This window comes from Egretta garzetta, unplaced genomic scaffold (assembly GCF_000687185.1).
Source record: "Egretta garzetta isolate BGI_Z169 unplaced genomic scaffold, ASM68718v1 scaffold138, whole genome shotgun sequence".
NCBI lineage: Eukaryota > Metazoa > Chordata > Aves > Pelecaniformes > Ardeidae > Egretta > Egretta garzetta.
The window spans coordinates 333,660-349,657 of record NW_009260598.1 but is presented as its reverse complement, the minus strand read 5'-3'; the positions used below and the strand labels follow the sequence as shown (position 1 = coordinate 349,657).

The 15,998-nt window shown below is 37.6% G+C and overlaps 1 protein-coding gene across 1 annotated transcript; it reads right to left on the bottom strand.

Moving 5' to 3' along the window:
* Positions 1-350: 350 nt before the first annotated feature.
* Positions 351-14,492, bottom strand: SLC22A16 (solute carrier family 22 member 16). Its single transcript, XM_009644739.2, has 7 exons — positions 14,020-14,492; positions 11,085-11,202; positions 8,706-9,255; positions 6,732-6,859; positions 6,232-6,341; positions 5,625-5,724; positions 351-563 (listed from the first exon to the last, which is right to left on the bottom strand). The coding sequence occupies exons 1-7, from the start codon at positions 14,454-14,456 to the stop codon at positions 351-353; spliced, it is 1,656 nt and encodes a 551-aa protein (XP_009643034.1). The 5' UTR covers positions 14,457-14,492.
* Between the last annotated feature and the right edge of the window lie 1,506 nt (positions 14,493-15,998).

The window sequence follows — 15,998 nt, the reverse complement described above, 5'->3', positions numbered from 1 at the left end:
CTGTCAGCTGCAACAGGACAAGAACGGACAAGGCACTTTGTGGTGGGTTTACAAATCTCACTGCAGAAAATGTGAAGCAACGAATTGGCATAGTTTTTACGTAAATGTAATCAGGTAGGTTCCAACGTTTAGAGTAATCATTCCAACAGTTCACAGCAAGTCAGATGGGTTTTCTAAAGCCTGTGTAATTTGACAAGGGATCTAGAAATCCTATCAAATTTTGTGTTGAAAAGGCAAGACTGGATACAAATTAAAAGGCACAGATATAACAGAACAGGCACATTTCTTGAAAAAAAAATCTTCTAAATTAGATAATGATTAAAATGGGGAACAGCCATTTTGCTGTTGCTTTATTTCTCAGTGCTGACTGTTTCTTGACCAAACATCTCTATCTTTTCTAATGCTGCACCACTGTGTGCTGGAGGAGTCTTTCCTGAGCAGCTTCTCTCGTTTCTTCCCATTTCTGTAGCTTCCACCAAAGTATTAGTCAATGGTTTTCCCAGCGTTTCTGGAAGCATTATTGTTAATATTCCACTCAGAAGAGCCATGATTCCAACAAGCAACTAGAAGAAATAAACAGTAGCTGTAAAGGTAGAAATGTCTTTCAAGTTATGCAACTCTCTGGTTTTGCTTGAGAGTACATTTAAAATAAAGCACAAGGAACTGTAATGTAAAGCAAAGATTGTAAGTCTTAAATATTGACTGTACAAAAGATCTGCCTTTTTTATTGCATAAATGAAAGATTATGCAGCAGAATTAATGAAGAGCAAGTGAAGTGTTTTGTTCCACAAGGGATCAATACAGTGCAAGCAGGAACAATTCTGTTTGAGAGAACAATAGGTATCTCTTCATTCAATATTTCTACCATCAGGTATGTATTTAAGAACTGATTTGAGGATTGCATACATTTGTTTTTACATGCATGTTCATAGAGGTACAGTTACCCTGCCACCTGTAATCTAAATTTGCACTCTAGCTCCTAAACCTATTCCCCCTCTACCTGTGTGCCTGTTCCTCCTGCACACAGTCAGATCAGAATTTCTCAGCATGGATCATTGGCCTGGAGCCACAGAGGTGCACATCCTGCTCAGGAGAGCACTTCAGCATATAATGAGCTAGCTCTGAACTTTGCTAAACTGCAGTTTCAAAGATCTGCTAGTGGTGCAGGCATCTACTGACATTTGCACCAGGATCGCATCTTGGACTTCTCTATGGTGTACGCAGTTCTGTAACAATAGCTTACTTCATGAGTGGTGCAAGGATCAGGATCATGTGGGGTAGATGCAGAAGCACACACATACTCCACGAGTATCTTTTCTTTCCCTTCATTTCTGTACCTTGTTCAGTGACAACAATTCACACTTTCCTCCTCTGAAGTACATAACAGCATTAAAACCCTGACATCCTTCCAACATCAGCTTATAAATGACCCAAATCTCTCTTGATAAAAATGCTTCCACAGAGTACATCATGCCTGGCCTCAGTGTTTTTCCATTTTACGACTGTGCGCTTTGATACTGTATTACCCTTATCTTGTCCTATGCTGATTCTCACGTCTGTCCTGTTTGTTTAAAACTTTCTTTCCAAGTATGAGAGTGAGCATTTGGAATTACTATGCCTATGTCTCTCACACAGAGCTGGAGACAAGAACTGGCCAGCTAAGCCACATTTTCTCCTTAAGTCAGAAAGGTGCTTTAAAATGAGAATTCTCCACTGTAACCTTGAACAGAACTATATGCATGCAAATGTACCGTGCTGCTCTTCCTTCCCCTCCTCCCCCAAAAGAAGAGGACAGCTTGTCTCAAACGCTCTTTTGAGAAGCAGAATTCACAGTTGCATACTCCTCTTTTTGCACTTGCATTCAATGTAGAGGCTGACAAAATAAAAAAACTAAGCTAAATACTGTTGAATACTACAAACTACAGTGAAAATAAAATACTCATGCTCTTACCATGAGAAATTAAAAAAAAAATCCTAGCAGTAACGCGACCAGAGGAAATGGCACTGAGTGACAAACTGAGGGAAATCCTTGCAGGCATATATATATATATATACACACATGTGGCATGGGTGATATTTAAAAATATATTGAAAAATATTAAAGTCTCACCTCTGAGTGTCAAAACTCTTCTCCACTATTAAAACATGATTTTCTGCCATGGTAAGACAGGATGAATTGACACACGGTATCCTCTCTTATGCATGTTCTTTAGGCTGTCATAAGTTTATATTTGAGGATATTGAGGGCTCTTAAGGATAGCTTCTGGATACCCATACATTGGGAGTTTATGGGAGCAGGGTCACTAGTGATGCCCAACAGAACAAGGTTAAAACAATCCTGTGTGCTTTGAGTACGTGTGTCTTCTCTATTCCAGTTAGTCTTTTAGACACTTTGCATTCTTCTCATGTTTTACTTCCTCATGAACCTACCTCTTATTCCCCTGCAGACTCTCACTATTCTATAAGCGTACACACCACCGTTTTTCCTGCCTTTTCATCTCAGCTCTCTTAACTCCGTTCCATCACGTGATAGTTTTCTTTTTTCAGTGTGAAAGCTGCTGCATGCCACCTAATTCAGTGTGTTTCCCTTCTCCCTGACCCTACAAAGCATTTTCCAATATTTCCTACGAAAGACATAATATGAAACAATTAAGTCACAGTATATTAATGAAAGGACTTCTCCAATGTAATCTACCTTTTCAGGGGCAGTAACCACACTTATCGATGAAGTTACTCGCATTTAGTCAAAGCAAGTATTTTGCAGTCTTATCTTGGCATAATTCTTCATGAGGTACCTGACATAATTTAGCTCTTTGCCTGCTCATAACGGAAGTGTACATTTTGTATGTATATACTATTTTACGCATGTATTTCAGCATCAGAAAATGTTCTTCTGATATAGTCAATGAGTTAAATGCTTATGGATTAAAGTGTACTATCGTACAAACTATTTAAGTATGTTTAAGCTCCACTGAAGTTAATTGACAGGAGTATCTGCTTAAATTTATGGCTCTTTCAGGATTTTAATTTCAGATCTGACTTTCTGCTTAGACAAACTCTCGAAGTATTCCCAACACTTCAGTACAGGCAGCAGCTTCAGCTTTTAACAGCTACCACAACTAACTTCAAAAAAAGATTTACCACCATTTTTCATATGTCTTCCTCCCTGCCTGGAGCAATAATTTTAATTTCACAGTGGTCTAAGACCAGGACTTAATATACTTAGTCTAGAACAAAAGATAATTTGAATTAAATATCCCTACAAAATAATACTTTTACTTCTGATAACAAATGATTATTTTAGTCTGCTATTTATATTTATATCCACATCTAATGGCTCTGAACCAATCTAAAAAATTATCTTGTTTTCAAAATTCCTACTTCAACAAAAAAAAGGTTAAATTTTGACCTGAAAACCCACTAGTGTTAGACAAGGGATTTGCATTCATTTAACTACACTGACCTCAGTGGAAGTTTTTTTAATTTATAATTTCTGGTTTATCTGAGAGAAAAATCAAGTCTGTCAAAGGGTGACTGTAACATAATTCTTAACAGCTGAGAAACAGAAATAGGTTATACATGGAGCAGTTGCTTTACTCTAAGTTTTCTAGAAAGTTGTCATGTGAAAAATACTTGGCAAGTTATTCAAGATTTATAGGCATTCAAATGAGATGCTTGCATTACTCACAGGTGGCATAACTGTATGGGAGGCAGACTGTCAAACAAATAGCAATAGTAACTGCTTGACAATGTGTGGTGTATACAATAGATCAACATAGTATATATCAGTTTACTTAAAAATGTAATCCATCTTGTTTCATTTCCATTCCAAAACACTTATGTTACCTGAGATTTGGCATGCTATGCTCCAGCTCAAGACAAGCCTATTTAATAAACTGACAAATGTTTTATAATTGGAGCTAATAATGAAAACGTATTCACTGTGAACTACTACACAACTCTACAAATACTCTGGATACGTTTTGTATGCTGAGACTTGTTCATAGCTGAAATAATTCCTCTGTTTATACTGCCATTTGCACTGCTCTCCAGCACGTTTTAGCACTTCCCATCTGTGGTTTAACTGCAGCACTTCTGCACAGATAAAGCTTATCTCAGCCAGTAAAGGCAAAGCACTGACAAGAGAAAAAGAATGTTCTCCCATGACCGCTCTGTTGTGCAAATGTTTCTTTGTCTTTTCTGGGATATCTTGGTTTGTATGGGGCCATTATTAAGAAAGAAAACATTTTTTAGGCGCTTGAGGGAATAATTAATTTGTGGTCTGCTTCATCCTCTTGACTTTCATCCAAAACAACTGAAAGTAATTAATTTAAATAATGAAACAAGCTCCCAATAATTCTGTGAAACCAATCTCTAGCATCTATAATTGAAGATTTTATAGTTGCAAAATCAAAAGGACACAATGCCACTTTTTCAGGAAATTCCAATGTGGTAGACAAAATCAGAGTAAGGCAAAAGACACATGCCGTTACATTTTCACCTCCTGACATGTGTAATCTACATATAACATTGGCGTGCTAGTCACAGTGAATTCTAAAGGTTTTGAATGAACTCAAACTATTTGTAAACCATTAATAAACTCTTCTCTACTAAAAGCTTTAATATAAACTTTGTAATTCCTTCTGTTTTTACATATATGGGCATAAATTACCCCTCAGGAGTAAAAAAGGGGTTGAATAGCTGCAGTATTTCTAAGCGGCAAATGCCTCATAACATAAATTTATTGAAGAAATGTGATTCACCTGTCAGCAGGAAATACCTAAAATATTTTGGTCAAAATGGATTTGAAGCTACATAATGCAGACAAAATTCCCAAAGTCCACAAAGGAATGGTTCCACCTCTGTTTTCTTGGGGCAACTGGAGGTAGATTACACACCCTAATGGTAGCATGACCTGGAGTCACCTATGAGTAGGATGTGCTTAATGAATCCGAGGTTCTGTTGCTTGTCAAAGTCACCACGAACCTCATCAATATACCATTTGCTTCTCTTTTGCTATCTCACAAATTGTTTTGTTTGGTTCTTGTAAATGAAAAAAAGAAAAAAAAAGGAGCTTGGGGACAGCTGTGAAGACCAAGTATAGTAAGCATAAGCCATTCCTGATCTTTTAGAAGGCTATTCCAAAGATGCAATGTCCCAGGGAAGCCATGGAAAAGATTAAGGAATAATATTAAGAAAAAACAGCCACCCATGGTGCATTCCAAGAATGGAAGACCTATGCCTTTGAAAAAGGTAAGAGTAAATCATGAGTGTGGTCAAGAACTGCTAGGCCTGCAGAGTAAAGAAGTATGGATTAAAACACGTCCTAAATGTTATATGGTAGATATTTTTATCAATTTTATACTAGGATTCAGTGCATAAGTATGTTTGTATCTTCCACCGTAAAAACTTTTCAGAATATTTCAGTCACTCAAAGTCTCCCTTTTGCTTTAGCTGCATATTTTTAACAATATAAAGTTACTTTGAGACTTAAAATTTAGAACAAGAATGGTTCATTCAATTTCCTTTTCAAAACAAAAGTTCAGCTTTTGGTTCCTGAGACAACAAGTGCCACATACACCTTTTCAAACCCAGAAATATTCACCATTGAAATAAATACTCACAAGTGGCATGAAAATCCAAACGCTTCTCAGATACACGCAGAAAGGAGCAACCACACTTCCTGCACGGCACATCATGCTTCCACTTCCAACAGCAAGGGATCTACACATACAACAAAGACTTTGGTAAGAATTCTGGCAGATAAAGCAAACAATAAGAAATACACAGACACTCAAAACATCAGTAGGATGATATGCGTCTTCATGCAATGGTGCTAGGAAGCTATTGCTACACCAGTGTAAATTTATATTGTCATGAAATTCAGCTGCTTCTATAATTAAGATTAAAACCCACTCATTCAGCAGAGACCACAGGATGAACAACCAGGACTTTCAAGAAAGGCATTAATAATGTTTAAGAAAGTATTGAGTATTCTTCTAGTTCCTCAATGAAACCAAAGAATGCACATGGAAATGAAAAATAAATAAAAAATTATTATGCAGCCAAATACTAAACAACTCAGAAGCAGTGGCAGAACTCATCCCATCCCAAGTCTTTCAGACCACCACCAGTAATGTCAAGAGCTGCTGGATCTGGCTCAGAAGCATAACAAAGAAAAGGAAATAACAGCAAAGTAATGAAAAATACATGAGTGGTGGAAGTTCTTACCTTACAATTGTTGGGTACAGTTCTGCTGTGTAGAGATATATAAGGCCAAACGCCACACCTATTGAAAATTTTCCAGCCATATTTGCTAGGATAATTAATATATTGAAATCCTATTGAAAGAGAGCACAAATAAATCACCAGCAAACAACACTGTTCCAAACTTAATTTAAATCCTTCAAAAGCTGTGACCCTTCTTTAAACAAGAAGCAAGACCTATCGCTTGCTTTTTTAAAAGCAGTCTCAATAAGTAACTGGTGTCCATAAAACTTTTTACCAGTCCTGGTTCACTTAAGCCCTGCGAACATTTTACATGTGACTCCAGCAATGAAACTGTGAAACCTGTACTGAAAATACAGAAATCTATCTTAGACTGGCAGCCGCATTTTAAAAACAGCCTTTAATCAACTCTATGATTTAGAAAGAGCAGCTGCATCTACAGACTTAAAAGCCTTTAAAATCAATTTCTACTATAGGAACACTTTCAACGGTACATGACTAACCTGAGGTATGAACATAATTAAAACACAGATCAGTGCACTTAAAATAAGGAACGGAATGAGTGTGTTTCTCCTTCCCAGTTTGTCCATCCCAATGCAAGCAATGATATAGCAAGGCAACTCCACAGCACCTGTCAGTATGAAATTGTTTTAAGTCATATTACACATATTCATGTTACAACTCTAACTTCCTCCTTATGGGGATTCATTTGATATAGGGGATAATAAATAAGTGAAATCTAGAGATAACCAGTGTGCTGGGCTAGTTCATTTGGTAACAGAAATGGCAACAGAAGGTAGAAAGGAAGGGGAATGGGTTTCACAGTCCAGAGCAGCTCCAGCTCTCTTTGGGGTGGAAAAGTACACAAACCAGCAAGACCACGGTCCTGCTTTTATAACACTGGCACTTGTGACTGAAAACTCTGCATTTGCTGCTCTTTTGCTTCAAGTATTTTATCATCAACAAATTAAATGTGCCCATGAGGAATACTGCTGGTGTCACACCGACACAGCTCTGAGGATTTGCCCACTTCTACCTGGACGCGAAACCAAAGCCACAGATGCCTCCCCCAGCTTCAGCCTCAGATTACCCCAATGTAAAAGGCAAGCAAGGTCTCTCCAGGTCCGGTTTTCTGAGTCAGCTCCACAAATACAGAGACTGCGGTTCCAGCTTTCTCTCTTCTCCATTAAAAAGAGGGCAGCCGCTTACAATGTCCCACTCCTACTCAGACCGTCTCTTCCTAATATCTTTTTCCAGAAGAAAACTTCTGCAGCTCCAGAAGGAACTGCTGTGTGATTAAGGACTGTTCACAAACCCTGTCTAAACATGATTTTCCCCTAGACAAATTATATTGAGCCGAAGCCAGTTCAAACATGTTTTAAAACAGTTTGCTCATGAAGAATGCTAGTATGCCCAATGTAAAATCAAGGGAGAACATAAGATACAGCCCTGAACAAATACCCTGCATTCCTTTGCTAAGCACGTATAGTATGTCAATACACTTATAATAGCAGGAAACAATCTTTTGGGCCTGTGTGGGTAAAAGCAGGTTGCAATTATTCGGTGTATGTTAGTCTGCTAGAATATTTTTGAAGGAGGTGGATACAGTGATTTCATTTCTGTGCAATACTAGCATCCAGTCTTCAACATGTCAGTCTACCAATATGCTATAATATGTGACAATACAAACTGAATTCATGAGTGCCCCAGTCCTTCTGTGTGCTTATGTACATGAACAGTCGCATTCACTTTACTGAGAGCACTCAGTTGCATAAAGCAAAGCGCATGATTTAATTCTTTGCTGGCTCAGAGCTGCGTGCCTGATCTAAAGCCTTCTGAAGTCAATGGAATATTTCCACTGATCTTAACAAACTTTGGATCAGGCTTTGAATGCACTGAGCTGCCTTTATAAACAACTTGCATACCAGAGGAAGATTACAGTCAGACCAACAAAATTAAAAGAACACTGCAACTAAATTAAAAATACACTTTTGAGAAAACTAAAATTACTCTTGCTTCTGAGAATTATGAATCTATTTTCTACACAGACAGACTCAGGACTGTAAGTAAGTGATGAAAGGAATAATTTTTTTCTCTTGTTTTCACAGTTTGTGCCTTGAACAGAGCCATGTAAATTCTGTGTTGGTCTGCTTCCCTTGGTGTTTTTGTGGCTCTGCTATATGCTTGTAGGGCAAAGATGAGAGAAGCAGAACATGGTTTTACAATCACAAAGCCAGATGGAGAAGAATTTTGTACACCAACAAATTTTAAATTTATTTTTTTTTCAGAAACAGTGAGATTTGGAGTGAATGACACTTCTCTGTTAGTCAACTTTACAAAGAGTTAGCAAGCAACTTTTTGAGCAAGATTCATAATTGAATAAACAAAGTTAAAAAATTGGCTCTCAAATCTATAGACATTTCTAAACGTTATGTTCTAGTTCTGTCATAAACAGAATAAGGTACAAAAATATTTACCTATGAGAAAGAGATTTAAATATTCATTGCCTCCTAGACTGACAGAACTGAGGGAGAAGACGTAGTAGCCCAAGCTCCCGGTGAACCAGATCAGCCAGACTGTGATGGTCCTTCTTGCAATGTGCCAGTTACAAAACAGGTCTAAGATGTTGTGCTTCTTTGTTGAGGATGTGTCACGGTCAACCATTCTGCCACTGACTAGATCATCTTGTTGGACTGAGCACAGTTCAGAAACTTTGCAGGGAGTGCTTACTTTATTCCATCTTGCCATTATATTAATTACTTTTTGTGCATCTTCGTATCTTTTCTCTGAAAGGAGCCAAAAAGGTGTTTCTGGGAGCATCCAGCAGCATAAGACAAAGGGAAGAGTTGCTATGGAGAGAAATACCTGATAGACCCACCAGGTCCGAACCAAAAATCCCATGAGTGCCACAACCATAATTCCCATAGCAAAAAAAGCATGGACATGCATAGAAGCCCAGGTTCGTGCTTTAATGCCAACAAATTCAGTCACATAAACAAAAGCCACAACCAGATAGCCACTTGAAACCTGGGGGGGTGGGAGAGAGAAAAAAAAAAAGTGAGGTTTGTACCTATTCTCCTTGTGCAACAGCAGTAAAAACAAACAGCCAACAGTGTTCCACATTTGTGTACACTTGATTGTCACCGCATGGGCATGTCCCACACTAACAGAAAAAAAGGCAACCCTGAAAACAGATCAGCTGGAGAAAAAGTTCACTCAAACCTTCAGACTGCCTGGACACTGTAATTAAAAATGTGAAGTGATTTTGGATGCTTCTCTGTAGTGGGGGAGAGCCAGCAAGAGCCACCTGAAAAAGAGCCTAATTTGCTGATGTCACTAAGCCCTTCACCTCCAAAAATCAGGTGCCTTAATGACATCACAAACTGGACGTTCAGGAAAATGCAGTCCCCTGAAGTAATTGCCACTTCTGAAAATATTGACCTCGGGTTTATGTCAGGGAACTGCAAATTTTCTGAGAATTACCTTCCACACATTTGTAAATTATCTCATTAAATCCGATTTTTACGATGTTGGAAGAGAATGTCATATATACGGTTATAGGGTCTCATACGTTATCTAGCGAATGCAACTACTGGCATATTCTGCATTATAGTATTTCTTCACTGAATATAAATATTATTGAATATAAATATTATTGAATATAAATATATATAGAAATTTCTCTAGCAACAGTCAAACTCTTGGTATCTCAAAACATTTCAAAACACAGCTAGAAAATAAAGGCTAGAAAATATTCCAGTATATTATTTTGATTAATCAATTTTCTGGTTAAAAATATTCCAGTTAATAATCTCTGATTCTGAACGCATTGAACCTGATAGGAAAGCTGTGCTGATCTCAGTAGCACGGGGCTAGAGCTTTAGATCTCCATCTCACAGATCAGCCCCAATGGGCAGTTAAAACCTACAGCACTGGTCTGGTCAGAGCTTTTTGCTTTTCTAAACTACCACAGCCCCTAGCATCAACAGCCAAGGGAGTCAGTAGAGGGACTCCTGTTGATCCCACTGTTCAAGGCTGAAATGCCCATGCAGTTTTTCCTGCTAGGAAATCCTTCTGAGCTCTAATCAGGCAAGGGGAGCTCCAGGTGCAAGGTCCTGTCTTTCTAACCTACTTTAAGTAAGTTACATAATTTTACTTGTGATAGCATTCTAATTTCTTTAGGCATTATATAATGAAAGACTACAAATATTATACTTTTGGATGTAAAAGAGTAATTTAAAATTGGTTACCATGTATAAATATTGAGTATGTATCAGATATTGGATCTATATCAAACATACAATAAAAGTACATGTATAGATACACATAAACACATATATTGGAACACCCTTTAGTACAGTATAAACATCTAGGAGTTAAACATGTCTACCTATGTATTTAGTATTCCAGATGTAGCTTAAAAGACCAAAAAGATGCATGGAAGAGAAAATGTGCACCTCTCCTCCACCACTCAAAATGGTAGAGATAAAAATCATACTCAATATAGATTTGTTATTTTAAGAAAAATATACTCCATTTCTAACAATAAGGAGAAATGCAATGGCAGCTGCAATGCAGAATCCAGAGTTTGCTGCTCATACTTGGTATTTAATTACCAGTCCAGCAGAGGTTGGGATGGAGGAAGTACCAAACACTGCTTCATACAGACGCTTTCTATTAATTCAAAGAGGAAAAGTGCTGTGGTCCAAGACTCTCCCTGCTCTGCTGAAATAAGTGCAACAGAGGGGGCTTTAGAATAATGAAATAGGGGAGGAAATAATAACAAAAGGGAGGTTTTCCTGAGAAGGGGGAGGAAATGACACATAAAAAGAGCCAGGATGAACACCCTTTCTTACCATAGCAAGGAGAAAACGCACAATCACGAAACTGTAGTAGTCAAATGTGAAGGCCACTGCAATGCCAAATACAAACTGACCAGCACTTGTGAACCATATAACACGCTGTCTTCCCAATCTGCAAATCACAGCAGTAATAAAATTATGAAAAACTACAAACATTTTATTAAGATACACCTGCAACTCCAGAGAGCCTACCTGGAAGTGAGTTTGAAAACACTGTAATTAATACTTTCATTCACCACAGAAACTCTGGTTTAGTTACTGGTATTAATTTTTCAGTAACTCCAACTTCCAAGAAAAGAAAGCTCTTATGGATAGAACTTCCATTCCACAATTCTTGTCTGGAAGCCATGTGCAGAACTGGACATTACATATGCTGACCTCCAGTTTCAAGTTTAACTTCTACATAACTAATCTGCGTATTTACTCTGTCTTATTTATGAGAACAGTACGACTCCCTTTTTCAGATAAGTTATATTAAATAACATTTAGTCAATAATTTCTAAGAAAATTTAGCTGTGATAACACATGCCATCTCTTGCCAAAGTAACAACCAATTTGGATAGTAATAAAAGGCTTCTGTTAACATATCTCTGTCCAGTTATTTAAAGTTGAATTCTCTAATAAATGACAGTTACATAGTTCTCCTGAATTTTCTATTGCATCACAGCACACATGCATGCATATACAAACACAGAAATCAAGGAAGCTAGTATACTAACAGCAAAAAAGTCATGTCAAATACTAGCTTCCCATCAACCACATAGTAATTTCCAGTACAAAAGAAAGGCATTTAGTAAAAATGAACTTCTATTTGTTTATCTTCTTCCTGTATCTCAGGGAGAAAATATATCAAGTAGAGCCAGCTGCCCCTAAACAAGTGAGGACATGCTATCAATAAGAAGTTCATCTGAGGAGAAAACCAAGAAATCTGCAGTAGACATACAAGACTCTATTGAGGATTCATTATATTCTATCTACAAATGTTCTGTAATACAAAATGCATGGAATAATTTTTCTTCCCTGATAACATTCTTTTGGACTCTTACTATCTACTCCACTGCGAACACCTTTTCACAGATGTGGATATTACATTTAGACAGACAGTTTGAGGACTTTCAAGGGTGTAGGCTCATTTGTCAGTTTTTCTCCATGAGTATTTAGTACTACATTAAAACAACTCCTATTTTTCTCAAACCTTGACCTGGAGTTGTGCATGTTTGGTCTCTGATCCCTGCCAGAAGAGATCTCAGTGAGTCCTAGCTGTCAGGGCTCTTCTATTGGGAAATCTGTTAATTGGGAATGGGAGGAATGCACAAACTTATTTCTCACCAGTCAGGAGGTGTCAAAAAATAACAGCTTTCAGCTGTAAAATCTACAGTTGTAAATCTGCAACTCAGAATGTGTGTATTATCTTAACTGGCTGTCCATGGCTTGAATTAATGGAAATGAGAACAATATGATCATAACCTTATAAATCATGTCTGAGTCTTAATTAATAAAGCTATGAATGGTTTAAAGGGATGCAGAACAAATGTTGGCATTATATTCTGCTTTTGTATTAAACACGGCTTTACAAAGCCTTGGATTGGGAGGCAGGATTGAATCCACATGTTCTAAAAGCCAAATTAAAAAAAAATCATCTTTACTTTTGCATTCCCATGTTGTAACTGTCACACCGTGGCACATTGTGCTAATGAAGAAAAATCAGAAACCAACACACCTGGGTCTCCTTTATCTGCTTATACTGTTAGCTGTGGGATAAAGCATTACCCTCCACCTAACAAGCTGTTAGTCAACAAGCTCCTTTATAATAAGAGCTAAATAACACTAAACCAGCCTTCAAAGCAAAAGACAGGTACATAAACTGCCTGAGACACAACCAAGTACAACATAGCTTAGGCATTTGACTCTCATATGGATAGAAGGGCACAGCTGGGTGTTCTTCTGAGGTAGGAATACATGTGTTTGTGTTCAGAGAGAGAACCACGAGAAGCAGGAGGATACAGATGTACATCTTGGATCTCACTATTGCTTCTGAGTTCAGCTCTAATGCTGGATCTCAGTGCGTGCTCTGAGATAACATCCAGGGAGGAAGCATTGGAGGGGAGCAGGCTGAAGGACAGCCTTTGCACCATGAGCAAGGGACTGCTCGGGTCGACTTCCTCCACAGACTGACTTTTCTCGTGCTCAGACAGAACTTTGTATGTGCTGAAAGGAAGTGAAACTACAGTACAGCTCACTGACAACCATTTTTCCTCCTATCTGGACTAACCTTCAAGAGACCAAAGTTTAAGCTAACCACACAGGGAAAAACTGCAATTGGACAGCAAGGAAGAATAGTGTATGGGTGTTTATTTTAAGAACATGGGGCTTGATCAAACACTCAAAGCCTTTGCATCAGCCCCACAGAGCTGTATTCATGACAGAGGTTAGGAAATTTGTGATTTTAAAATACATGGGCTTTAAGCTTCCAGTAGCCCTTCAGCTGTTTATCATGTCCAGAAATAAAAATCTGTGTTTCCAGAAGGAATCTCTCCTCATGGAAAATGAGGTGAAAATCTACTCCCAGGTTTTAATGATGCTATTACTACTAACTATTGCTACTCCTGTTAAAAAAAAAAAAAAAATCATCTACAGGCAAATGCTAGCTGCACAGGGCAATTTGTGTGATCAAGGCCTAGAGCAATGGCTGATACAAAGGAGGAAAAAAATTCTAAAAGCAAATGAGTTGTGAATACATTTTAAAATTAGTACTTGCTGTCAGAAAAAGAAATTGAGTTAAACAGCTCTGTGAACGAAACAATAGCCAAACTTCCTGAATTGTGAATACATAATTATGAATACACAATGAATGAAAACAACATAGCAGGTAGATACACATGGTGTTACTGCTGTCTGAAGCTACAATTTTCAGAGGGTGGCACTTTACCTGTCAGCAATGTCACCAAAAATCACTGCTCCAATCAAGACTCCAAGCATGAAGGTAGGCTGGATTAATTTTGCAAGCCATTCTCGGTCACATACCAGATCCCACTGCGTAACAACAGTGCTCTTCCACTTTGTATCATCATAGAGAAATCCATCAGAACAAGAAAATATGGACTTGTTGCCTTTGTATTCATATGCCAGATCCAAACTGGCCTCTCGTTTAGACCTGCTGCATTGGTTAAGTTCCCAAATTTCTCCATTTTCCAGCTGGACTACAATGTAATTTTCTGTTGATGTCCATAGTGTCCAGGTGTCCTCTATACTTGATTCGGAGGAGTTGTAGAAAAGAACACTACTCACATTTCCAGGAATCCCACATACAAAGTTAGGAGTAACAGCCATGAACACAGATGCTAAGTAATGGATACCACATGACATAGCTTGAAAGACAGATGCAAAATAAACACATGCTTGAAATCTGTAAAGGGAAAGAAAAAAGTTTACTGTATACTGTATAAAGTTACTCTACACATGAAAAAAACCCCAACCTAATTATTTTGCTAGGATCAGTAGATGGAGACATCATTCAAGTGTCTATGTTTTGTTATATAGTGCTGCTTCAATATTAGCTAAGTCCTGCAAGAGACCAAAGATGAGAAAAGATCCACAGCAGAAGTAATCTACTTCCAGGAAATAAATGCTGCTCTTAGTCATGTGTTTAGCCATACACAGAGAAGATAATTTATAAAGAAACCTTCTGAAAATTCTGAACCTAAGCACTTAGTTTGATGCAACCTTCCACCCTCCAATTCTGTGTAGTACCTCCCCTCAAAACAAGACCTTAGATTACTGGAATGGTTAGAAAACCCAAAATGTTGCAACCTCAGGTTCTGAGGGATAGAGATATGTGCATCAAATAAAACAAACCAAACAAATTACTCCCTTCATTACGCCCTTCATTTCACCTAATTGTAGCTATATAACTGTATTCCATCTATCTTCCATCTCTCTTTATTGCCTCCAAAAGACAAAGAGAGAATACAGACAGACAGATGTATTCAGATAGAATCTGAACAGTGTGAAATGTTTTGTACCAAAACATAGCTGTAAACTGGGTTGGGTTTTGGCTTAAACAGGGTATGCAGTTATCCATTAAAGATTGTATCATAAAGCAAACACGGTAAAGGAATGTTTTATGCATAGCTTGAATTTTGGCATTTTAACAGCTTTTAAAACATGCTTAAAATGCAAGCAAATCTTAGTATATAAATTGCACATGTATTCTGAATTTCGAAAGACTTGCAATGAACTCTAGTATCACTGACTGCAAATTCTAGACAGTTTCTGATAATCTTAAGCATAAGGAGTCTTTTCCTCAACTAAATCTTAAAATTATGCACATAATTAGTACAACATCTGTTCAGAAAAAACAACATAGCTTTGGTTTCTCCTCCACTTCTTATTTCCTGAAGGCCAATGAATTGCACTCATTTAAAGAAGGATTCGATGAGCTTCTGTATATACATTCTTACTGCAGTATGCAATGGGCCTGGGTAGTATGAAACAAAAAGCAGCTTTTTTTTAAATGATCAGAGGCTATCTCTGCTGAAGTTACAGAAAATGCTGCCTAAAAAACAATTGCCTTGAAATGTCTTGTGGGAAAAGTCAGAGCAATTCCAATCCCTGTAGCAAATGCAAGTCTAGATCACTCTTCTCCAAAATGTATCTAATGTAGCCTTGAATTCCTGTAACAAAGGTTGCAACAGTACCTAGCCTAGGACTTTTAAGTCATCTATCATCACAATTTCTAATGAATTTCTAAACTATCTATAACCAAACTATTTAAATAGAACTTGATGGATACATTGTCTTAATGTCCAATTAACCTTTCCAGTTAAACAGTTCACTTGTATAACCTAACACCATTCACCATCCTCATTGTCCTCTGTCCTTTATCTTATGATTCATATTTCTTTCCTT

Bases quoted from the DNA above. Each gene is read 5' to 3' on its own strand.
- SLC22A16 (XM_009644739.2), bottom strand. From the start codon at position 14,456: ATGTCATGTGGTATCCATTACTTAGCATCTGTGTTCATGGCTGTTACT. The intron at 6,342-6,731 runs GTTAGTCATGTA...CTCTTTCAATAG, and splicing joins TAATTATGTTCATACCTCAG to GATTTCAATATATTAATTAT. The intron at 5,725-6,231 runs GTAAGAACTTCC...TTGTATGTGTAG, and splicing joins CTGTACCCAACAATTGTAAG to ATCCCTTGCTGTTGGAAGTG.